This window comes from Leptosomus discolor, chromosome 10 (genome assembly GCF_034619465.1).
Source record: "Leptosomus discolor isolate bLepDis1 chromosome 10, bLepDis1.hap2, whole genome shotgun sequence".
Lineage (NCBI taxonomy): Eukaryota > Metazoa > Chordata > Aves > Leptosomiformes > Leptosomidae > Leptosomus > Leptosomus discolor.
The window spans coordinates 15,916,449-15,942,875 of NC_141400.1; the positions used below are offsets into that span (position 1 = coordinate 15,916,449).

The following is a 26,427-nucleotide window of genomic DNA, read 5'->3' on the forward strand; positions in this document are numbered from 1 at the left end:
CAAAAAGCAAAATAGCCTTTTTTTCATATGACAGTCAAGCTCTCTGTGTGTCTCTCCTGGGTGTATGTATGGTGCGTGCATCGTACTCTGTGCAGTTGAGCATGCAAATGCTTGTTCCTTCTTGATCTTCAGTTCTGTATTCCTCCTAAAAAGACTTTAAAATCTCTGGGTGAAATATTTGATATCCAGAAGTATGTGTGTATACAATTAAAATATCCATTAAATGGAGAATAATGTAAATTCTGAATCTTTCATGTATTCCTTTTTACAGTAAAAGATCACTTGCTGTCTCTCTGGGTTCAGCACTTATTTTCTTGGTTGTCTTAGCTTCCTTGAGCTGTTGAGCCTGTCTCACCTTTTTTATGTCTGATGTAGAATCTAAATTAGATCAGAAGAAACAGGACAGGATTTCAAATTCTGTTTCCTCTATACAGCCAGGATGGCATCAGTTTAAATTGCTTCGATATAATTTTGCTCCTTTAATCCTTCCCCTTCAATCTGTTTTTGTATACATTATATATATGAAATCTGGGACTGGAAATCTTGCCTAATGTAAGTTAAGACATGACAAATGAACCTGACATTTTTCCAAAGAGGGAACCAAAGAACATACTGTATTTATAGCAGTAGGAATATAGTTTGCTGCTTTTAGAGGAAAAATATGCATTATATGAGAGCTTTGGTGCTGGGATAAGAGTGTTTAATGATACTTGTTTCAAGTGAGGATACTGGGTTCAAAGTGCCAAACTTGTTCTTCTGGAAGCTTGAGGTAGGGCTTCACCCAGCAGAGGATTTAGGCTCCCAGAAGCTCAGGTAGCAAGATGAAGTGTGTCCCATTGTCAAGAATTTCTCCTGTGCCCAATTTGAAAGTCCAGTGACTCCAGGATCCTTAGTGGGCAGAGTAGAAAAGAGCGTGATAAAGGAGCTTCTGAAGGTTGGAACTGGGGCTTCTCTCAATAATCTAAACAATTTCTTTCACATTAATAGTAAGACTTTCTGGTTACAAGCGAAGAGTTCTCAAACACAGATGTCCAAACATATGCAGAAAAATTGATTCAAGCCAACCATCTCTGCAAGCCAGCTACTGGCTGCTGTGACCTTCTGCAGTAGGGCAGGTCTGCAAGAGGAAACAAATGCAAGTGATCCAGGTGCCCAAGTTGCTTCACCTGCCTGAAGATGAAAAGACTTTTTCTCTTCAAAGTTTTCAGTCTTTATGAGGGTTTCCCCTGAACACAGTGAGAATTGCTTGGGTGATGTTCCTTTTGAGGTGCTCTGTAGAAGTGCAAAGTCCTCTTTTTTCATACCAGGGTATGTGGTCCGGTCTGAATAAGTTTTATCTCTTAGCAATGCACTACTGGCACCTTTTTTAAACTAGTTGTGGCTAATTCTTGAAAGAGTATTTTGTCAGCTGAACCCTTTGTATCAAGGGGGAAATAATCACAAAGCTTAGTTGCCTACATGTAAGACGTAGCACTTTTCCATCTTACTTTTGAACAGAAAGGCTGACTCTGTGTTTTCTGACTGTTGAACTGCACATCAGGACCAGCTTGTGGTGCTGAACTGATCCTTTATTTAGCAGAGATAGTAAACACTGGAGCAGTCTGGGCCTGACAGATAGCTAAGGTCATAGTAACTTTCATTGGAGCTGGCTTCTAATGGGGAGTGTATTTCCTAGACAGGTTCTTAGACCTGTATTTCACTCATGTGGTTTGAGAAGTCCTTTTGGTTCAGGGTTCTACATTTTGTCCTTTCTTGTCAAGTTGGGGAAATGATGCTTCGTTTTGCTCTAATAAAGAATTCACCTGGTTTCCTTTCTGCATCCTAATTGCTCTCTAGAGAGCACTAAAGTGTGCTTAAGCATATTGTAACTGTTTACTCACAACGTCTGCTGTATGTGCAGTAACGCAAAATGTTCGATCTCTGCCCTGTCGCTGCAGGCTGGCATGATTCGCACAGACAAGGACGAGTTCTTCATTGAACCTCTGGAGAAGGGGGCCCAGGAGGAGGAGGAGGGAGGAGGCAGAACGCACGTGGTCTCTCGCAGAGCGGCTGCCAAGAAGCAGCTTCCTACTGAGTATGCGGATACCCTGTATAAAGGTAAGGCAGAGATGTTGATGCCAGCTGATGCATAAAGTGTAGCTGAAGATGTGTAGCCAATGTGGTCTCCTATCGCTGGCATTTTTATCCTTGAAAATGGAAATGTCGTCTTCTCCCTCTGTGGATGAAGAGGTAGGGAAGGAGTTGAATACTTTACCTGGGGTAAGTGAGCACTGCAGCAGCCAAAATCGTCTCCTGGATGGTGGAACTGTGTAGGCTTTAAAGAGTTTCCTTGGCTCTGGAAATAGACAGCATAAAGTTGTGTGTCCCACTGAGTCCTTGGGTCAGAGCAGAAGGGGATGGTGGATGAAGCAGCAGTGCAGAGGTGTCTGTGCCTGCTGGGGACAGGTAGCAGTGCTGGCTTTGCAAAGGCTGTGTTGGAAGGTTGCAGCAAGGACACCAAGGCTGACGTGGTACATGGACTTCTCATTGACAGTGTCTTTGCTGGGCTGGATTTAATCCCAACCGGGAAGTAATGGCATCTTCAGATCTGAACACAAACTTTCTTGATTTATTTCTGTGTTTTAAGTGTGGAATTTAGTGCACTAAGTAGGTGACAGACAGTAATGGAATAACAGGAGCTGGACATAAACACCTGTTCTACGTAACACCTGTTCTACGTAGTATTTTCTGTTTCTCTGGTAACTGCTCGGATGTTGCACCTTGTTTTCCGAATAAATAAGGGATGCAAATCTGGTAAGTGGATGTTTTGACAGGTGATGTTAACAGTGAGATTAACTGGGTCATTTGAGTGGAAACCACGAAGTAGCTACAGTTTTGATCCAAATGTGGGTACCAAACTGCAGAGTGATTTTCCACTCTTAGCCTAGTATTATCTTATTTCAGTATAATACATATTCAAGATTAAAGCAGTGTGTTAGATTGTCCTTTGTAGAAATCTTCCCAGTGATCGCCATCCCTCTAGTTTGCTACCTAATTATTTTCAAAAGACAGAGTATGGTATCTGTTGCAAAAATTCAACTCTATACTCTACTCTTGCATGTAGTAATCCCCAGAAATCACTCAAAGAAGCAGATAGTCACAGAGATGAGGCACAGGAGTTAGGGCCAAGTGAACAATATAAATTTCTCGATGTTCAAGTTGGAACGGGGAGAAAAAAGAAAGCAAGAAATAGCATTCAACTAACTTTTTTACCCACTTTGGCCATCAAAATGACCCATGAATTTTGTGACTGACGCCATGCTGTGTTGAGCTCTTCTGGTTGCCATTGTAGTTGCTCTGGAGCAGAGCTGGGGTCTGAGCGCCGCAGTCCCGGGATCATAGGATGGAAGTTGCTATCTTAGTAGATGTTTATAGAATTATTGCAGTGTTGGAAAATATCAGCCAGTCACTGTGTTTACTCTTAAACAAAAGAGACTTGATTTTATTCACACCTTATGGCAGTATTTTTGTTTTCGGATGGTAAATATTCCTCAGGAGTAGGAGTCTGGTACACAGAAAAGCATAAGTTGTAGATCAGCTCCAGTTACTGGCATGCGGTACCTGCTAGAGGAAGGCTCTGACAGCAGCGTCTGAAAACACCTCTCTGAAAGGCAGCGCTGTGCTGCGTGGCTTCTGATGGAGCTGCCGGCGGGGCGGCTCATGGGCTGCCCGCCGTGACTGGCAGTGGAGCGACGTGCAGGGTGCGATGCCACCAGACTTCTGCGTCTGTCACCTCACCTGCACTGTGCGCTTGCCTACGGAATGAAGCTTGTACGCTCTGGTACAAAGGCACACGTCAGGCAGCACTGTGGGATTAAAAAGCAAAAGCGAGGCTGAACTTGTGCAGGCCAGGCTGAGGCATAGCGCTGACCATGTCTGGAATAGCAGGTGATGGTGATTGGGAGGAATAGTTGTGATTTTTCATGTTTCAAATTCTAAAATATGGAAAAAATGCTAAGAGTAGTAATCTTCCCTTCAGTTCACCATCTTTTGATTTGTAAAATTGATTAAATATTAGGTTTCACTTTGGAAAAAAACCCACTATACTGTATAGGGGTTTTTTTCATTAAATTCTCTTCGCCTTTAACAAGAAAAGTGAACGGCCACTCCAAAACTGGTTTGTTCTCTACTTTTTATTAAACCTGGCTTCCCACCTCTGATTTGCTTTAGGCAACAGGCACAGAAAGGACATGCTTTCAAAAATTGTAGGTTTATTTTCCAGTTTGTCTTTTTCCAGAATGCATCGAGTTTTGGTTAACAAACGTCAAAATATTTAGTGACTGGGCATTGATAAGCACACTGTGCTGCGTGTTTCCATAGTGCTCTAAATTAATCAATGGGCTTATTTGGGAAATACTTAGTAGGGCACTTACAGCGTGCTGTATCTGTTTAAAAAAAAAAAAAAAAAAAAAAAAAAGGTCAACCAAGAGCACTTCCCCTCTTCAACCATCCCTGGAGACAACTGCATTGTTGCCAAGTCCCATAAATTTACATGTGATGAATTGTAACACTTGGACTATTTTTAAAGGTCCAGCCTCCAGGAATCTTATGAATATGTGATGGTTATTTTTTTTCCCCTAGGTAAGCTTCTGGCTCTTTTAACTATTGATAAAAACTTTGTAGTTTCTGACTGTGTAAATATTTTAAAGTAATGAGTAACACAAAGTATATAGTATTCCATAATTGGTAAAACAGCATCTTTCAAAATCCCGTGATATGTTAATTTAATCCCATGATTTGGGAGGGGATTGTGAGTCATGATTTTTGAATGTTTGGATTTGGATAGATAGATACAAATTCCTTATAAATATTCCTATCTCTGGCACTATTTTCACAAGAAATAGGACAAGCTGTTCCCTCCCCAGTGAAACAGGAGGTGAAAGAATTGAAAGCTCCTGAACTTCGATTCGAGTGGGTCAGTGGTCATTTCAAGTACGCGGGGCTTGAGCTGGGCAGTGGTCATGCCAGACCTTGCACAGCACAAGGGCTTTGGGATTTACTCCCACAGTCGGTGGGTCTGTTAGGACGCTGCTGTTAGGAAATCTCCCCAGGTTCTCCCTTGCAGAAGTGGGGCTGGGACTGGAGCAGAAGATCCCAGCTGGGTGTGGGGGACTTCCTGCAGGGCAGGGCATGGGGCTGTGCAGTGCTAGGGAGGCTCTTCACACCTCCTGTCTCCACGTAGAAGCGACAAGCTCTTCGTGCCCAACGTGCTGCCTGAGCGGGTGGTCTTATTTAGTCATTTGAGACTTTGGGGGCAAACTTGCTCTAACTTCAGTTATTCTCATAATGAATCTGTATGGGGACATAGCCTCCTAAATTCCGTTCTTCTGGATGGTGGTTTGTTGAAGATCTCAGTACCCCGAGTCATCGTGCATGCCCCCAGGGCTGCCCAGGCAGAGAGCTCCAACATGGAGCTGCAGGAGAGAGGTCCCTGAAGCTGATGGGCAGTGGATCTTGATCTTCCCCAGAAGACAACTAGGACTAATGGAAGATCCATCAACAGGTTGTGAGGGTGGATTCATGCATAAAGAAAAAAAAAACCCTGCATTTTCCCAACTATGGAAGTAAATTCTAGATTGTGCTAACAAGTATGATGAGGTGGACCTGACAGCAGGGTTTTCTAGCATTTACCATATACTATTATCTGTCTTTTCTATTCTAGTAAGGGAAATTGAGATTTTATTCCATCTGTTTAAAAAATATGAACAAACAAAACCCACATCCTCCTAAGCCCTTGAGAGATCAAGGTATGCATCTTCTTTTATGAAGGCTCTGCTGACGTGCTGGGTTTTAAGAAGTGGAATGTGCTGGGAGAGAATGGGTGTGAAACAAGCAGCAGAGCTCTAGTCTGATTTCAGACCGTACCAGGTTTGCTTCTGCGTTTACGTAAAGCACTATCAGAATGTTGGGAAAAGTAAATACATGTTTTGGCAGCCTGAATCATTGTGTTTTGACTGGGGTAGGATTATCTGGTGTTTGCGAGAATCAGAGTAAAAGGTGTAACATTTCTACTTGTTTTTCCCCACTCAAATGATACCATTTGTTAATGTGCTGGAAAAATGTAAGCATCATATTTCAGGCAAGTAATAATCCGCCACAGAGTAGTACTGTGAAAGTCTGTGTGAGCTCACTACAAATTAGGCTAATTGTTTTGGAAAGAGGATTATTTTCATGTAGTGGTTGATGTATTGCAGGTATGGTGAGAATAAACCCTATTTTTTCTGGCAACTGCTTTTACTACTTCCATGCATATAATGATTTATCTTCCTCTAGATAAAAATAAGCAGCATGTTGAAAATATTTTAATATTTCCAGTTCAATTCCTTCTTACAAAGATGAGAAATGTTGCTTGACAGCAATAGAACTTCGTACACAATAGAACTAGAATTAAATAGACAAGCAAGAGGAGGTTGTTTTTTCTTGAAACTGCTAGGCTTTTGCTTCAATGTTCTTTAGATGTTAAGTGAAGAGATGGTAAGTATTTAATTAATGGTCATGGTGAGGTCCGGAAAACCAGCTTGATTTTTGTCTCGAAAGACAATCTGATTATCAGGCCTGTAAGCTTTAATACCACATTTCCCCAACGAAATTACTGTGTCTGTTATGTTGATCAACTGAGAGGAAGTGATTATACTAAAACTTCCTTAAGGTTTGCCTTCCCTTTTGAAATCATTGTCTAAATATGCTGCTCTGAGTTTTCTTGTATTGCTTGACTGTTGAGAAACAGAAACTCAGTTGTAGCTGACAGTTTTACTTACTGGGCAGATGAAAGATGACCTTAGCCAAGAACAGTTTATTACTGAGGAAGACAGCAAGGTAGCTCTCCATGTGCTTGAACCAGGCAGATTGTTGTTTCTTTAACTGCTAATTAAATCCCTTGGAATGGCCAAACCCAATCTGACACAAGTCCCGTCATGAATATACTCTGGGCTGATGGGATGGACAGACTCACAGATTCTGCTGGAGACTTGTGACCCCTTCCCATGGCAATACTTGGGTTTGCTTCTCGTCAGATCTTCAGAGGAGTGGTGGCTTGGTGCTGAAAGATGTGATCATTTTGTGTGACCCTGTGATGTACTTTTTGGGGCAAAAAATGTCCTTTATGTTTTTTGATGTCTACTACTGTTTCCTTTTTTTTCATGTTGAGGGTGGCTAACATCCCCCTGGCCCTAAAGACACACCAGTCTCAGGTAAAAGGACAGAAGTAAGAAGTTGCTGCTTCTACTCAATAGAGGCAACCAGCTCCTTTCTGACATACACCCAAACCTCGTCAGAGCAGAGCTGCTCCCCAGTGCTGTTACTGACATCTCCTGCACCTCTGCGATGCAAAAGGACAAAAGCCTTTCCTCCTCCTCACACTGGTGGGATGTTTGGGAGTCCCGAGGGGTTGAGGGCCAATTCAGCAGGAGAGAAATCTGTCTCAGTTTAAGCTGAAACAACCACTTGAAGTTGGAAAAGGTGAAAAAGTGAAAAATATAAAGTTGTAACAACTCATTTGCCAGAGCTTTGCAGGTTTTGAAGATGATATTTCAGAGGAAGACTTCTCCATCATAGTCCATCAAACTGTCAATGCCATTGATTTACTAATGTATTTAAATTACTTTTTAGAAACCAGCGTGCATCTGGTGTATATTTTTCTGGATTGCCTGAAACGACACTTAGATTGGCTGCAGGCTGGCTGGTTGCCATTCTAATTTACAGAAACTTTCCTGGTTACCTTTGCAGGGGAACAGTTCCTTCAGGAAACTGAAGTTTCTCTGAATTCAATCAATATTTCCTCTCAGCATGTACTCTTGCTGATTAATTACTGTTCCCTTATTTTGCAGTCAGTAAGGCACTGATGACAATATTTTTTGTCTCCTTCCTACATCATCTGTGCATGATAAATACATCTGTCTTTCTCTCCTGTCTTAGGTTTTCTCTGAATTTCACGTTGCAGATTCATGGGGCTTTTCTGGGAAGAGAAAGATTGAGACTTCAGGTGCGAATCAACTTTTGAATAAGCAGCAAGGTTATGCACTCATGAAAAAACAAGTCTCCAGAGAGTGGTATTAGGCCGTTGGATGTCACCCTCCCCAACCATAGGCACAGCTGATGACGCAGTTTTGTGCTAACACAGGCAAATAAGAGCCTTGCAGCAATTTTAATATGAAACTTTAGGATAAAGGTTTCTATTTTTAGAACAGTGCAATAAATCATCTGGGATGATTAGGTGAAGGCTAATGAACATTACTTTTACACGTGCTTGATGTGAAATACAAGGAATAGCCTCTTTCTTCCAGAGTTGATGGAATTTTCTACCATAGACCTCCACAGTGTGTGGGCTTAGCTGGGCCACAGTATGGTCTCACGTAAAAAGTCAACGCTTCCAGTGCTTCTGGGACAGTCAGTCTTCTTTTGTCTGGGAAAAAAAAATATTATGAAGTTAATTTAACTTTTTTTTTCTCTTAATACTAGTAATTTTGCTGGGTTTTTTTCAGAGGGGAGGTGTTCATGTAACTAAAGATGTGTGGTGATGTGCATGCATATCAGGACCGCAGTAAAGCTGTGTGGGCTACTTTTACAGTGGGCTTTTTTGAATTTTTGAGTGCTTTGGAAAGTATATTGCATCTTCAAAGGATTTTTGCTTTTAATTAAACAACTCCTTTTTTCCAAATGCTAAAAATTGCTTTCAGAATGACTGAACGTTCATTAAATACTTTCTCATTATTATTTCTTCATGACATCAAATTTGTTTTTGCCGCAGCACCGTTTTGTTTCACCATAAATCCTCTTGTACATAAGTGAAAACTGGTGGGGCGGCGTGGAGCGGTGTAGAGCGCTGTGGCTGGGACGGGGAGCTGGGAGAGGCTGGAGCGGGGAGCTGCCGCATGGGCCGGGTCCCCTGCAGATTCCTGGTGCTGAGCTGTCATCTGCCCCTCCCATACACTCTGCAAGACTGCAGTCATTCCTGTAGCAAACGTGGAATGCAGGAACACCGTAATAGCACGTTAAGAAGCTCAGTTTCTGTATTTGTCCCTGCCTTTCTCGTTAGGGACTTTGAGATCCACGCTGACTTCAAGGAAACCCTTAAGTGCATGCTTAACTTTGAGCAGGTACTTAAGTCAAATTGATTTCAGTGGGATTCAGAAACGTACCTTAGGCTAAATGGTTTTTATTCTGAATGGAAGTGGGTTCCTATTTTGGTTATGAGGCAAGTTACTTCCATTCAGATATGCATGAATTGAAGGTGAACAAGTTAATTATTTGTGCTTATTTAAATATCACTCATTCGCTTGTATCCTTAGCTAATATAAAAATAAAATTAATTTAATCCTCAGCTGATGAGTTCATTTTAGCCTCTCTGTTAAATTCAGTCACAGTGATAAGGCTCTCCTAAGTGATTGTTGTGAAGAGCTTACAGCTGGGGTTGAATATTACCAAATGTTGCTAAATATAACAAAACGATAATGGAGCCAATGTCGGTCTATAAACCAACACCTTCCAGTTCTCGTATAAATGCTCCTGCAAAATTTTTGTGAGAAGCTCTGATGAAAGCACGAGGAAAGTGCTCATTTAATTTTTCACATTCTTCTATCAATTAATTCAGCTTGAGGGGTGTCTGAAATTAAGCTTGATTAATCACTTGTTTATGTTTACATTTAGTCAACACTTGTTTGTTTATAGATACATTTATAGAGACAAAACATTTTACAACAGACTTCATTCAGGTTCATTTTTATTCTTCCTTATAATATCCATTGATCTTACAATCCTTAATGAATTTAGCTTCTCAGTCTCCTGGGAGGAAAGAGAGAACAAAATATTTGCCTTTTGGACAGGAGTAACATAAACCTTGTTTTTACTGAAAGCTGATCCTGTTTCTTGCTGGTAATAGCCCGGTGTAAGAGCAGAGTTCATGGGAGCAGCAGTTCATAAGTCAAACCTTGCCTTCAGAGCCCATGCGAGCGCTTGCATGTGGGGGAGTGTGCAGCCGCCCACAGGCATGTGAGAGTTTTTGCTTATGAAAATGTATGTGCACACCCACATGGTTTTTGCAATTTCACATTTACTGGTGAGTTTTTCTGCGAAGTGTCATCCTATTGGGGTTTGTTTATTTACAAGCTGTGTTCATGTTGTCCAACCTGCTGAGAAAGACAGAGGATGGCAATGATCCAGTGGGCTCTGATGTCTCTGCCAGGCACAAAGAGGGAGAAACTTGTTCACAGAAAGACCTTAATATTCTCTCCTGACAAACTGAAAGTGTTCTCCAACCCATATCTCCATTTAGGAAACGGTTTCTGGAACTGAGAATTCAAAAATATGGGTAGCATGTAGTGTTTGCTGTTTCATACCATGGGATTCAAACTCTGTGTTTAATAACAATACGCAAAATAGCATCTGGTATGCGTCACTAAAATAAGCTGTAGTAGAAAATGCCGATAAACAGTTTCTGTTTGAAATGTTTTCTCACTAAAAGCAGCATAAATCTTGTCTGCTGTCCATGATAAAGATGATAAAGTGGTTTGATCAGGCTAGGAGCTCCAGGCATCATCAAATGAAAGCAATGGGCAAGCCCGGAGTTGCAAGGGAGATGGATATCCTTCAAACATCTAAATTTCTGTCATTTCTTGCAACAGAAGAGCCACACATTAGGCCTTGTGAAGTGGTCTGAGGACTAAAAATGTATTCCATCTCGTTCTGACTGTTCTCAGCTGTGTGAAATCTGCTCCTTGGTGGCCAGCCACTGCAGAAATCCGTGTGCTGCTGGTACCTTGGTGCTTGCAGAAGGGGCACTGGACAGGTCACTGTGTTTATAGCAGTGTGAGACCCAGCTGGAGAATGAGGAACAAATCACTTGGTCTTTCTCTGCACTGATTTAATTCGTGGTGGCTACCATACACCAAGCACATCCCTACAAGCAACTCTGTGTTGATCGTGAGCTCAACGCTGGTTAAAGGGAGGCTACTTCAGTGCCTCAGGGCTGGTGTTGTGTTGATGGTCATCGTTGGGCACGTTCAAAGCAAAAGCCCATGTAGCTAATGCTGAGCTAAAGGACAGTTTTATTTAGTCGACTTCACACATCATAGGTGATGATATAATGCATTTAAACACTGTGTGCTCTGCTCTGCTTAAAGGCTATTCTTTCCAGTGCCCTAAACCCATCTCCCAGTTCAGCCATGCCTGCTTGTCCTGCCTCTCTTCTCCATTGCAATCCCCAGTCCCACTCGGCTAGGTGAGGTGCAGCAGTGCTGGGGGAGCATAGCAGGGCGGACAACTACTGCCCGCCACCACCTGCTGGGTGAACTGGCCAGAGGGAGAGGCTACAGAGTCTTTCACCTGCCTTTTGTAGATAGGGTGAGGGGGGGATGCAGGTCTTTCGGCCTGATTCTTCCCCTGGTGTGTGCAGGTGCAGCGCTGAGCAGGGAAGCACATGCTTCTTTGATGCTTATGCTTTAGCAAAATATGTGTTGTGCTGTGTGGGAGGCTGGGGAGTACACCTGTAGTAACCCAGGGGTTGGTATGAATTAGGTGCCTGGTCTACAGAGCCTTGGTTTATAGCTGGAGCCTGTGTTGGGTAATAACTTTCTGTAGCCCTTTTGTAACTCTTGCTTATTTATTTGTGTTCTCTGTGTTTTGAATTCCCCAAGCAATGCTTGGGGCTGCCTGGACTTTTTAGGTAAAAATAACTTTCACTTGAAAAGCAAGTAACAGCAGTGCTAACTTTCATTTCAGCTAGTGCAAATCTCCTTTCCCCTGTGCTTTTCTGAAATGATAAAAGGCCCAGTAAAAAAACCAGAAAAATTTCTGATTTCAGTTGCTTTGAATCTGCACTTCGGTACAGTAGTAAATTAATTTCTTTGTGAAAAGTTGTGCTTTTCTATAGAGCAGAAACACTGTTTTGAAACAGTATGTAAGTGGGATAAAGCAGTAGCAGAAACTATGTTACTGCAAACTAGGAGCGCAAACTGATTTTTGAAAACAATCATGTTACAAGTGATTTATAATTATTTTTCAAAATATTTCGTCCCGAACTGTGTGTGGCACAAAGTCCCACATGCATGTTTGCTGCTAGTAGTTTGAATTTAATTCTCTTTGCTCCTTTGAATATAAACCTCAGGAGTCATGTTACCTAACATTTGTGTAGTAGATTTAAAATGTTCTGTCTGCAGGACTGGCTTGGACCATGAGGTACTTTTAAGCTAAACAATGATTATTTTGTTAATACAAAGGTGCCTTCTTGGATTGGAACTGTCTGTTGAAGGCCCGTCTGTAAGCAACAGCCGCTAGCTGCTTCACCCGCACATCCTAGGCGTGGTGTGATGCTCTTGCCTAGCTCAAACCCTACAACACTGCCTGCACAGACCTGCATCCTGATACTCTATCGCTGAAACTCTACTATCATAATAAGAACACAGACATGGTTTGGTAGTTGGTAAACCGGCCTAACACTGTGCTAACGACAGACTAGGCCTTCTCTCTCTTACTGGCCACGCAATCCCTCTGCCAGCTGTTGCTGTCTGAGCCACGTTGCTGGAAGGGATGCGGTCAGCAGCTGGAGGCTATTGGATGGTCCAACAACACCAAGGCAGGCAACTGAATCATTGCACTGCTTTCCTCAGTGCCCATGGAGACCCTGCTCTCCGCTGGCTGTGTGTCTCGAAAGACACCCTCACAGAGAGTGGCACCTGGTTCTGTTGTCCACTTGTCCCATCCCCGTGCAAAGGGTGAAGCCTCTTGCAGACCGAGAGGTTCCTCTTTTACTGTGTGATGGTGCACAGCCCTTGGAACTGCAGCGCTGGTTAATGGGTTACCGTGTGCTTTATTTTTTAGCAGGTTCTTTGATTAAAAGCCTGGAATGCATCTTTGCTCCTCCTTTTATCTGTGAGTTTTTGTGCAGTTGCTTACTTGTTCCAGCTCTCTGTGTGTGCTCAGACCATCTGGCACGGCTCACCTGCCCGTCAGTGTATAGTGCTTTCAAGGGGAAAAATTATTAATCACAATCTGGATGGCAAGGGGGTTAGGGGCTGGTTTTATTTCAACTCTAGAGCTGGCAATTCCACAGGTAGGTAGTTCTTCAGAGGAGGTTTCTCAGCAGCCCTTTGCAGTATTGCTTGATGGGGGTGTGAGGAAAGGCAGCCAGAAGCCCCGAAGGACCAAGTGTCGGGGAGGAGTGAGGAGCAGCGGTCCTGGGTGGCTCAGCCTCTGCAGTCCCTTGCTACTGGGCCACTTGGAGGCTGTCATGCTGCAGGAGCCTCGCGGTGCTAAGGAACTCTTTCTTTAGCACTGCTGGGCTTCAGACAGTTGTCCTTGGAACAAAATTAATTTCCCTGGGCTTTGCTCCATTTTGCAGGGCTTGGCCGCTACAGACTGTCAATTTTAAGAGACATGGATTTGTTCATTTTTGCCAGTAACCCTAGTATGTTAACATTGGTAAAACAATCGTAGCTTTTTAAAAATTGGAGTGATTATTTACAAAACATTTAAGGAAGGATTTTTTTTCTCCAAAGAACAAGTTGCACATAAGACATGCTCAGTCCTAAAAGTAACCTGAGAAGAAAAGCGTAATAGTGGTTTCTATGAACTGCCACCTGCGGCGATTTTTTAATCTTATAATCTTGTCAGGTATCTGTGCACTTCGTGACCATGTCTGCTTGCCTGTCAAGGAGGTCTTTTTTCCCATTGTATATCTGGAGGCATATTACAGTTGTTGAAGGTGCTTCCTGGCTGGGGATGCTAAGAGGTACTGAGAAATGTTTGATGCCTGAAGAGACTGCCTGCAAAATGCCCATCCCTACGCCTCCCTTCAAAAACCACCTCCATGCTTAGCAGGGAAGTCAGCAGAGAAAGTTTAGCTTGGTGGTGTAGGGATTTTTTATTTTCAACTTTTGAAGACGTATGATCCATTGTTTAATTTGCTTCATCTCTTTTTTTGTGAAGCATCTTTCATTCTTTGGAATAAATTGGCAGTGTGGTTTAATGAGATGTGGGGCTTTGAATGGGTCTTTGGATGTGGGAAGTGGTGACATTTTGAAAACTTCATTCTTCCATAGGTCAGCAAACCCAGATCACTTCATAGGAGAGCCTTTGGTATGATTTGCAGCAACAGTAACTAGATAGTGACATCAGAAATTGCCCTTGACTGTTAATATGTATAAAATTAATAGGCACTGAGAATTGCATCTTACAAGTGGTGGTTTGTGTTGCTGAGTGGGCAGCAATCCTGTTTGCCTAATTGAGCTTCACGATATCAGTGTTCAGAGTTCATTCATCCTACTGGGTTTCTTTCTTTCTTTGGTTTTCCTTTTTTTAGAGAGACACTGTTATTTATAGTAATGAACATACCACAGTCATTCATATCTCTCTCCCTGTGGAGTAGGGCAGAGGTTTGGTCCCCATTTTACAGCGATCTTCTGTGCGTCTCAGTGCTCCCGTACCCCTTTATTCATGTTGCAGTTGGGTATGCCAAACCCTAGATATTTGGGACTTGAATATATTTGCTCAGTGGCTTTTAAAGCAGATTTTTTTTCAATACATCAAAAAATGGATTTCATGGGGATTGGGGAATCAGTTCTTTCAGGGATCTGAGCTTAAAGTGATGTATTGTCTAAAGCCATGGATTAAATCTGGACTTGAGTCCTTGTTCACAGGCTCACTGGCCATTCTTCCAGCCCGTTCAACTTAGCCTTTTCCCAATCCCTGTTAGGAAAGCACTGACTGAAGAGCAGACTGAAAATCATACATTTTAACTTTATATTCTACTTGCAAGCTGAAGTATTTTTTGCTTTGTTTTTCTTTAAGCAGAGTCTCTGGAGGCTTGTTAAACTGTGAAATGGTTAGAAAAAGGCAGCCCAAAGGCTCTAGCTAGGGGTATTAAATGTCCTAGGCAGACCTAAAACACTGCTCAGTCTCCAGTGTAAAATATAACAAAGGGGGAAAATCTGATTTTGATGTAAGATGACTTGAATATGATTTCTAAATTTCCAGGTATTTTTCTTGGATATCCCAATTACATGTGTGCAGGGAAACGGATGGTATTGATAATTCCATGGCAACCCATTGTAGCATTTCAGACATTGACCTGCAGGTCATAAATTACTGAAGCAGGCTATTTTTGGAAGACTGGCAAAATCTATCAGTCTGCTGCAAAATGTATGGACAACAGCATTGCAACAAAATGCACATGAGAAAACACAGGCTTTGGAATAAAGTCTGAGCTGACAGTTAAGTGGAAGTTTTGTTTAAGACTCCACTGACAGTGGGTAACATCAAGTGGCACCCCTGAGGGGTTAGTTTCTGCCATTTCTTGGCTGTGGATCTGGTTTGTATTTGTGGCTGGGTGTGTGATAGAGATGGGATGATTGTAAAAATGTTGTAGCACCTCCTGTTATGTGTTTGTTAGAGGTCCTAAGAGAGCCTCACCCAGCTGCCTTCATGCTACTGTTACACTGGCTACTGGTGATGGTGGTAGGATGTGGGTGGGAAGGGTACAGAGCCTGAATTAGTTAAGTCTTAGATCTATGTGGAGGTATTTACTGGTCCATAACTGAGGGCCTGCTGTTCCATCTGGGACCTCTTTATCAGACGTCCTGAAGAGAATTAAATGATCTTTTATGCTGCTGAAAACCTGGTGGAAAGCACGGGCAAAGGCCAGAGCGTTCCTTGCAAGAAAACTGGTGCGTCTAAGCTCTGAAGATTTGCACCAGATAAGATTGATTGCACTGGTAGGATTTACAGCCCTTATGGGTATCAGGTCAGACAACTGGAAAGCCTGACTGTCTGTGAAGTGATGACGGGGGCATTTCCAAGAATCTCCAGGAGAAAGAATCTCTTAGCTTAAAGGCCACATTTCTTCCTTAAGATTATTTCTTTTCAATTTTTTGAAGTTTTTAAAGGAGAGCTCGGAGTCTTTGCAATGTGAGATGGAACTGTGCTCCCAGCAAATAAATTACAGTGTCTCTTTCAAAATCCCCATAGGCAATGCATGTTATGTGATAGCTAATTCTCACAGACCTTATACGAATGCATTTTCTGGGAACTGCCTTTGTAATAATAAATTACTGGTTGGCAAGTGGATAGGGTTCAGCCAAGCCATGCACTTGATCCCTTTCACACTGATTTTAATGGAAAAGTTCCCAGTGAGTTTAGTGGAGGCAGACCCAGTGCAAGGCTGTGGGAAGCTGTGTGGCTGAATTTGCCTGAATTGCAAAGTGTCTTTGTCCACTTCTGTTTTGCTTAATTTTGTACCTTCTGGGTTTCGTGTTTTACTTTGAGATTCACTTGAACACATTGTAACTAATCTGTAACTTGAAGTTGTATTAAGAATTGAGCATTGAGGATATGACCTGTGCATTGCTAATGATGGATTGTACCTACAGACGTGAGGGAGTGGACCCAGGTATTCCTAAGGAAGCCATATCCCACAGTTCCTCACTCTCTGACACCTCTTTTATATCTGTTGAGAGAGAAACATCTTTTATTGTTCATAAAAAGTTATCAGAGCCCCTTGGAAAACATTCTCTTTTTTTACTGTTTTTCCACTGTATTACTTGCATAGGTTGTCTGCTTTGATGTGCTATTTTACAGTTGCAACAGATGTGCTTTCATCGCTTAGCACACAGGCTTGTGACAACGTCATACACATTCATGTAATTTGCTCAGCATTCAGGAAGAGTCTTTTTCTGCCTTTGGCAGCTTGGCCACCACGAGATGATTTTTTTCCCCCCCTTGCTTATGCTTTGTCAATACCCTTCCTCATCTCAAGAAATATGTTAGTTTCAACCAGTTCAACCAATTTGTTGTTAATGAATCTGATAAGAAGCTCCCAGATCATACGCGACCAAGTTATAGGTCTTGGGCTTTCAGAGCAAGCTGCTCCTTTTTCTTTTTAATGAGTGCAGCCTTTCTTCCTATGACCTGGTCAGGTATGTCGTCCTCCAGTGTTTGTTATAGATGCATTCAGAGTGGGATGTAATTTTGTTAAGCTCTGCCAGTCATAATTGCACCTCCATTCCTTCTTGTGCTTTCTGATGGAATAATTTTCTGAATTTTCTTTGTACAACCCTCTTTTGGGATATGTATTTCTCTGTGCTTAATCTCGTTATTCCATTCATACTCTGTTTTTAATCCAATTTGCAGGGCATACATAGTGCCTTCCTTTCCCATAGTACTTTCCAAAACCCAGTGCTTTGTGTTGAAGTAGCAGTACCCTCTTCTCATCCCTTTGCTCCAATTTTCTCAAAACTGCTCAATTGATTTCAATAATTGGTTGAGTTAGCATAGAGCTGCTCTGCATGTTTCTTCCGTTCACCAAAACTATTTCAACTATACAGTATCACTGTAAGAAGTCTAAAATTTTTACTCCTCAGCTCTGTTGTTACTGGTTTGTTCTTCCTCTCTTTTTGTCTCATTCAGCTGAGCAACTTCTTTTTTTTTTTTAACAACAGCTAATTGGCCTAATTTAGGTCTCCAGGTGATGTCTTAGTGTTTTCCATCTTTCCCAGATATTCTAGTATCTTTCAGGCTTCTCATCCACATTTTTCAAGGATCCAGTCAGTACCCCTCAATATTTTGACCATTATATACCAAGATGTCAGGTTGCATGAGGCCTTTACTGCCTTCATTTTATTTTCTTCCAATTTATAGTGAAATTGTTGGAAGAATTTGATGTCATTGTGTTAGCAGTTAGGAGAATTTCTCATTCATGGGCAAATTTTGCTGAAAGCTCAAAACCAAAAGGCAATCCTTGCTCGCCAAATCCTAAAATAACCATTAAATCCAAGCAGAGCATCCTTCAGTTCTGTTATAGCTGAAAAGGGTAGAAACACACTTCCCTGTGCACTAACACCAAAAACGTCTTGCAGTATTTGTCTCTCCTTGTTCTTCCAGAAGTCATTGTCATGTGCAAATACCTTTCTCGCTTCCTTTATAGTAGATGTAAATAGTTCAAGTTTCTCAAACCAAGTTTCAAGTTCTTCAGATACCCAGGAGAAATTACTGTCTTCAGCCTCTATAGAAAGGATCTCACGAAGGTGGTTTTATTGGTTTCAGGATCTGAAGGGGAGAATCAATAAGGCACGTACACACTTTGAAGCTCCTGGTCTGACCTTTCTATACCCGTTAGCTGGTCTCCTCTTGTTTCTTCCCCTCACGATCACCTCAATGACAAAGTCAGGGTAAGCCCTTGGACTTAATTTCATTTCACTTTTTGCTCTTAAAAACTGCGAAGTGATTAACAGGATGTTTCAGAAATGCTGCCAAGAGCTCAGGGTGAATTTCCTTCCCTTGGAAGTGCTGAGCTTGGGCTGGAAGAGGGGCTGCTGTGCAAATCCAGCTTGGGATCTGCTCTTCCTTTGCAGAGGAGTCTAAAGACACACACCACTGCTGCAGGTGCTTTCATTGCTCAGTGTTCTTGCCCTTTGCCAGGAGAAAACTTCAGTGCTTAGAGTATAGGCCCATAGTGCCCTGTCCATGCTGGCTGAGGGGCTCTGTCAGCTCCTGGCTGGGCAGACTGGGTGAGGACAGCAGCACAGCTTCCCTTATTCCTGGGGAAGAGCAGCTCTGGTGCACGCTCAGTGCATGATGGTTCCCTGCCAGGGTGGTTGGTAGGCAAGGTGGAATGGCATGTAGCAGAGTGAGGAAGTGAAGAAGGAGTGCCATTTAGTGTCTGGTTGTAGAGAGAACTGTATGCTTGCAATATGTTTTGCCTTCTGCTGGCAGTCCTGGTGTGAAAAGCAGCATAGCTTAATTAGGCAGTGTCAAAAAACTCAATTCTTCCAATCTGCCTTCCAATCTGAAGTGTTGTTGTTTGCTGATTTAGCTGTATCTTGCAAGAAGTATATATCCTTATGGCTAAATGATCGAGTTTTATGAGGAATGTCAGCGTTGCCTGACTTTTGATGCATTTTACTAGGACTTTGGACAAATCTGTTAGACCCTGTGGACCATCATTGTGTTTAGGATTTTCCAAACAGGGATCTGTGTGCGCTTTGACCAGAGTGAATCTGCACTGTCCAAGTTGTGTGGGACTTAATGTGCAAGATGTGTGGGACTCAGTGTGTGTGTCCTGCCACTGATCTACCTACACACTGTAAACCCAGTACATACCAGTAGCGTCCTGCTTGCTGCGTGTGCTTGGGAAATTTTAGAGCATGCTCTGCACATGTGATGTCTGAAATTTACTGGGTACTTGTGTGGCTCACTTGTTCCAGTACTTTGCAGCTGCACTAGATTTATTGCACTTATGGAGCTGGTTACCTCATGACCAGTGCTCTTCCATGGAGGAGTGGTCCAAAACACCAGTAGCTTGGTCAGACACCTGGGCATCTAGAAATGTGAGACAAACAGCCAGTGTTCTCTAATTCCACTTGGGCACAATTTCTGGGAAGATAAAGAGCAGAAGTAGGAAGAAACCTGGATGAACAAACTAATGTCAAAATCTTAGTCTCAAGGATGTACTGTTCTCAAGAGCTTTGTTAGGACTGTGTTTGATAAGAATCAAGTTTCAGTGGTTTTTCGATTGTGAGGCTGAACAAGATGAAGCTTTCTTTGCTGAACCAGAACTGAAGAATACAAAAGGAACTTGTTATTGAGTAAAGATTTTTTCTTACTAGAACCATCTTCCCCTGAAATATGAAAGATCCTTTCTAAATGCAAAAGTTATGCAAACATGTCTGAATATAGAAGTGAAACTGGAAAGCAGTGGGTTTCTTTTGCCAGTTTTGCAGGAGGCCACCCACAAAGGTATATATTTTTTTTTTCTGTTTCTGGTTTTTTGTTTTTTTGTTATTTTTTTCCTTCGCTGGAAAAATACAATAAATTTTGGCCAAAATCAGAACCTATTTTGATTTTTATAACCATTCTTATCAAAGCACAAATGAAATGTAGCTTGAATTTTCCACATAATTTATAATTAGCTGGAGGTAAAAAAAATAAAAAATGAAGTTGAAAACTTGGTGGAAATGATTTGTCACAAAGGCTCTAAGTTCTTTATCGGCTACATACCAGCCTTTCTGTACATGAATGTGGAGAAGCATTCAGTCAGGCCATTTGGTTGAAGGCATTTTTCTTGCTATTAGTTGGTTTTGGCTGTATTTTTCTCCTAGCTTTGAGTGTTTGATAATGGTTTGCTGAATTAAAATGAAAGTCCTGTTTTGACTTGATGTTTTCAATCTGTTTCTTGACTCTTGGTATTCTCAAATTTTACTTCTCTTGAGATGCTGTTTCTTTCCATTCTGCATATTCACTCCCTCTGACCACATGGGCAAGAAATGTATTTAGTAATTTCTGTGTAACCCGGAGAAATGCAGGATTCCCCATGGAGGGATGCTTTGCAATGGTTACAAATGATTCCTCTCTCTTCGCATCTGTCTCTGCCTCGCGCCGCTCTGCGTACCATCTGATGTACGATTTTTCAGCGTAAGCAAAACCTTAGAAATGTGGTTAGAATGTGAGATGTTTATCGTTCTTTATGATTCGGAAGCCAAATACTCCAGATCTTTGAGGTCACTTGTATAGCAGTATCAGTATCCTCTATCTGCTATGGAAATTATCTCGTTGGTCCTTCGGTGCACCCCGAGCCCCTGTACCAGCACTCCCTCAGAGTGTTCAGACTTATTTAAAAGAACTCCAGAGAAAGAAATTCAACGATTTGCACTTGGAGCCTACGTTGTGGTCTAAATGATCTCACTGCTTAAAAATGTTTTCTTGGGTCTAGGTTTAATAATTTTTCACAATCTATCCTTTGTAGCTAGCCCTCCCCCACTTTCTTCTTAAAAAATTTCCTTCCCTTCCATGTGCCAGTGTTTTCTAGACACATAAGCTGTTATCAGGTTGTCTCAGCCATCTTTCAATCAAGATGTACTTTTTAGTTCCTGTAGATGATTATCTTTTTTTCTTCATCTTCATCTTTATGTAAATACAAAAATCGTACTAATGTAACCTCCTGTAGTTAAAATGATGCAACCTCGCCTGTGTTGTTGTGTAACTTAGTTCTGTGGGAAGGCAAATTCTGCTTGGGATAAGGCACCTTTATCCCAGTACCCGCACTGTTGTTTGTACCAGTAATCATCACCCAGAAGGTAAGTGATCTAGGACAATAAAGCAGAAGGATGCCTTTAAGTGAACAAAGATTTCCACACCCTTAAAAAAAGAAAAATAACACAAATGGGTAGACAGCTTGGCAACACAGTCATCAGCTGAGTAAATGTGTGTCCTTGAGCAGAGTTCATGTTCTGCTGTGGTTTGGTGGTGTTTGGAAGGAGGAATGACTCTTACTCATACATTCGTATTCCTGTGTAAGTCTCAGTGATTAAAACATCCTGACTGAGCAAGGCTGGTTTTTATAGATTCAGAGTTGGGACAAAGCAATATTCAAATGTGGAGGACACTGTTAGTCCTACAGTGCTCTCCTGACATTGGGTGTACATATTTTCTTTAAGCGATACTTTTCCAGAAGTGTTGTGGCTGTATGGTGTTGGAATGACATCGCATCATAACTTTGAATTTAAAAAGGTTTCAAAGATAATAAAAACATAATCACAAACAAAAACCTTCATAATGCAGGTGTTGAATTCCTAGATCTGTTTTGTACAGGGGCTTTTCAATAGTTACTGAGTCAATAACTTCTCTCAGCCACACTGGTGGTGGTCCAAAACTTTCCAAAGCCATTGACTTCATTGAGGTTACGCTAAATACTATCAGCACAACTGAGAGTTGACTCTAGTCCCACCTATTTTTTTTTTATTTGCTAGATGGTTTCCAAAAATGGGGAGAATGTTGTTCTCTGTGAAGAGGAACATAGATCGTTGAATGTCTATGCTGCTGTATATACTAACCACAATGTAGGAACTGGTGCCAGAAAATTCCTAGCTAATATATCCAACCTATTTCTTTAAATGGATTGCTCAGCAGTTTGCTACAGCCCTTGCCAATTAAATCATGAATGTCAGCAGGAATTGGTGTGAATTTAACATTATAAAAATGGAACTCCACCGTTCAAGGTAATGAAAAATCCAGAAGTGAGTGCCACTTGCTAACATCCACATGTGTTGCAGTAGTTTGGCAACAGGGATAAGACTGAATCTATGTAAAATTTCGAAGCATTAATGCTATTCGCTCATGTGCTGTGGAAATCACTTTTTTGCGTAATAAAATAATTGGAAAGTCAAAAATTGACAATCAGAAATGTCACAGTGCCAAACACAGGCTCCTACCCAACAGGTATTAGTGAATTTTGGACAGTCAAACCTGAGTGAAGCTGTGACTCCTCTGAGATTACTGGAAATTTTGCCAGGGGATCTTGTTTGGTAGAGTGTTAGGCATGCTTCTGGCATGTAAAAGTGTCTCATGAATTTTGCTGTTCACTCATGGCTGTTTGTTGGTACTGAAGTGCTACTGGGTCACAACAAGGCATGGGACTTCTCAAGGACTGGTGAATTGTCCAACAAAATTGTGAAGGAAATACAAGGCCCGCAGGGAGGTGGTGTTCACTGTGCATCTCCAGAGGTCTCCAAGGGCTAAGGAAACAGGGGCAGGTGGTAACAAAGGAGATGAAGGTGCTCAGTACCTCACAGTACCGAAATGTCTCGATCTCTTTTGTTTGTTTCCTGTGACTCTTTTCCATGGCTCATCTTTAGTAATGCCAGAAGCGTTCATGAGGTTGGCGTATGCCCAAGAGATCGAGGTCAGCATCTCAGCAATAGTTCTGCTGTCCTCGGTCATTCCCAGAACATAGAGTAGATTAGTGGAGCCTCCACAAAGAAAATAGCAATAGGCTTCTGAGGACAGGGAATATCTAAAAAATGGTCCAAAGTAGTAAGTCCTGTCTTGTTTCTAGAAAGGGCACAGTAAAAATCTATGTTCAATACTAATTATGTATTAAGTTTTACATGCTTAGATGAAAGTACCTTCTAGTTATCTTTGGGTACCCTGTAAGTGTCTCTATTGCACTGACACTGAGAACCAGGCGTCCGTTTGTGATGGTACTTTCCAGTATAAATATTTTTATTATTATCAATAAAAAAATATGCATATGCAATAATGCTGTTAGTGCTACATCTGCATTTTCTCCCCGTTAAATGTTTGCACCAACGGGTTTCTGCCTGAGGGCAGGGCAGGCTGACCAGGGCAGGCTCAGTGGCTGCTGACTTGGGCAGCTGCTGCCCATGTAATCCTGGAGAAATCTACCTAAATCCCCAAATCAGAATTTCATGCTCCTTGCTGGAGGCTGAGTGTGAAATTTTAATTTGCACTTGTCAGTCTGAAGTGAGGGGAAAAGGGAAAGCAAAACAAAAAAAAAAGGCATATGATAAATTTCACACTTTCCCCTGAACAAAGCAACACAGTACTTTCCTCCGGGCATCTCAATGAATCTCTGTGTGGGCAGTTTGAAGCTGGGGGTTTATCTTGAGAGATGGCAGAGTTGTAAGCAGAGTGGGTAGTATCAGCTATCATTGACTTTACATGATGCTTCCTATTACTGAATTATGATTTAATTTTGCTAAAGGTTTGCCAAACTTTACTGGTTAGGGCTGAAGTTTTTTGTGTCAGGTGTCTGCCAGGGCCAAGTTACACTGGAGACGTCAGCCAGATTGGCTTTTGGCAATGCTATTCAAGTCCTACTTGATGAACAGAGTAAACAGGGCTCTCCAGGGGAGCATCTGGTCAGGATTTTGTTTTCTTTTTGCTGTCCAAGGTGTCCCTTCATGTTTTCATTCCTGATGCCTTTTCAGACCCTGCTCTGATGACTGAATTTCCTCCAGGGTTTTTCCCTGACTCTAATCACTGCTCTGCCGGACCATTTCACAGCCATTAATGCATCTGTTTTCATAGCCCTCTGAGAGAAGAGTGTGGTTTTCCCACATCTTACAGAGGAGGGAACGGAGTAGCCAGTGGCTACAGCTTAAATTTTCCTCGTATTCTGGCTGGCCCATTTAAGGCACCTTTTTAAAAGTGATTTAAATGTTCAAAACACACTGAGCAACTGTAACATGCAGTTGCAGATAGAAGAGCTTGAGGCTTTTGAAAATCAAAGGCTGATGTTTCAAGCCAGATGACTTCTAAATGAAGATCACGTACTTAGTGGTACCTGCAAAGCAAAATCTTTGTGGTGCGTGCGATAGAGCGGAGTTCAGTTCTCCAGCACTTTGTTTTCCTTCCTTAGACACTTTTACACACACTTCTCATTTTTTTGCAACATGTGATGAAAGAAATTCCACAGAAAATTATTCGCTACCCTCTTCAGATTCATGGCTACAGATGCTTATAGTTTGTGTGGTCACGGGTTCAGTGGGAAAAAAAGAGTATCTGAGCATCTCATTAAAATCTGCATCACAATATGTAAGTGCTGGGGACCTTGGTTAAGGTTGCACAAACATTAAGGCATTTCCAGTAAGCAACCTTTGTGGCTGAAACAACCTTTGACACTGCTGCTTTAAAATGCTATTTAAACGTGGGATTTCTGTTTTTCTGTATTAGAGAGCTGAAGGACAATCTGTACTTATTGCTGTTTCCTACTGGACTTACTATGATCCAAAGCCACCCAAATGGATACCTGGGCAGTGATTGATTCCTGAAATACTTCCAGCAGGAGTTAATCCAAAGCTCAGTGAAATCATTGGTATTCTCTAGCACTGGACTGCTGGAGAAGGCTTAAATAATCTATATCTATGCTACGAATGAATGGTATTTAATAAATGCCAGTCTAGGCGGCTTTGACTGATTTTCCTTATTTCAGGAAATGTTGTTCTTTAAAAGGCAGTATCAATAGACTGTGCAGTAAAGTATGTAGTTATTCAGGTTTTTCTTTGCCCTTAAATGTTTCTAGAAATTATTATGACAATGGCTGCTACTGTCCTAGGATGCGGCAGGTATTTGTCTTCTGAGATTTGAATGATACCAATTTACATGAAATTTCCATTATTTTAACAGAGACTAGAATTTAAGGAAAGACAGAACTTGCTGTCCACATCCTGTACTTTGAGTGGTGTGGTGAAAATGTAAGGAAAAAGTAAATCATGTCTGCTCTGCTGGACAGAGTGGGACATGTTAGCATACAGTTGTTAGCTAAATGGCACTTTACTAACTATCCATTAGTTTCAATTAGTTGAAATTTGCTGGAGTTGAGATTATGGAAACATCACTGAGCAGAAATGTGGATGCTGATTGAAAAGAAGTGATAATTGAATCTTTCTGAATATTCTGGGTTTTGATAATATACTTAAATGACTCAGCTTGTTAAAAAGGGCAAATTTCGCTTTCATAATGTAACATGCTACAACCACACACACCAGTTAAGGTCCCCAGTCACACTTGTGAATGAAAACAGTTGCAAAGTACTAACATCTATCCAGTGAAAGCAAGCACGGGCTGGATAGAGATCATCTGTTCAGCTTTATTTGCTTCTACCTCCTGTTTTGTTGCTCATAAAAACTGGGCAACCATTAGGCGGTCTAGTGCTTACGCAGAAGTGAGCTTAGCTGTTCATGGAGAAAATAATGCCATTAAGTGAACCTTTGGGTGTAGGAGAGGGCCTTGGAGGAACTTCCCTTGTGTGGGGGAAGCTGTTGAGGCTGTAGTAGGGGATGGTGGGAGTCTGTTTTACCCAAAGCGGTGCCTGGGGGGAGGTTCCAGCGCAGCGCCAGCTGCTAGAGCAGTTGGGGAGTGGGGGGCAGCATCGGCCAGCAGTGTGGATCATGGAAAAAGTGCGAGCATCTGAGCATGATTATTGTGTATAGACTCTTGGAGTTCTGTTTTCCAGGAAAACAGTCCTTCTATGCCTGTCCCCAAGAGTTTAAAATGGAGGTTAATATCAGGTTTTGTGATCACTATAGTATGAAAGCACCCTGTGTACCACCCAGCTCTGACACATGCCCACCCACCCCGTGTCCCTTGGCTTCCATCTTACACGGTCAGCAGACACAGAGAAATTCCTCTGGAAAATACTCAGAGCATCTAGGTCAGTATCTTTTTCCGAATCACCATCTGGAGATGCCTTTTTTCCTTTGCTGACTATTTATAGGGTCTAAGGTGAGAGGATTCCTAAACAGTTAGCTGCATCAGATGCTAAAGTTGGGCTCAATGACTCACTCCACGGACAGTGACCTAGTTTGAATTGTCTGCAGGGGAAGGTGTGTGAGAGATGTGGGGAGTGTTGTAAGGATAGCAAAAGCTGTGGACCTGAGCATGTCAGGGAAATTCTGCTCTATCTACATAGTATTTTTATAGGACAAACCTTTTGTACAACAGATTCCAGGATGGAGAGAAGCTCATGAAATCTAAGGTTTCATAAATTGTACACAACTGACTTGACCTTTGTACTGGATGTACTGGGTGAGTGATTCTTAAGAATGGGTTGTGCAACAAATACACAAACACGGAAGTATTTAAAAGGTTTCTCACTGGGGTGGG

At 41.9% G+C, this 26,427-nt stretch overlaps 1 protein-coding gene across 1 annotated transcript in view; it reads left to right on the plus strand.

Annotated features, from left to right (window-relative positions):
* Nucleotides 1–26,427, plus strand: part of ADAMTS2 (ADAM metallopeptidase with thrombospondin type 1 motif 2) — a 184,253-nt gene that overhangs the window by 67,546 nt on the left and 90,280 nt on the right. The window contains exon 3 of the mRNA XM_086470842.1: nucleotides 1,938–2,097. Coding sequence (XP_086326968.1) covers nucleotides 1,938–2,097 — 160 coding nt within the window. The remainder of the gene's footprint in view (nucleotides 1–1,937; nucleotides 2,098–26,427) is intronic.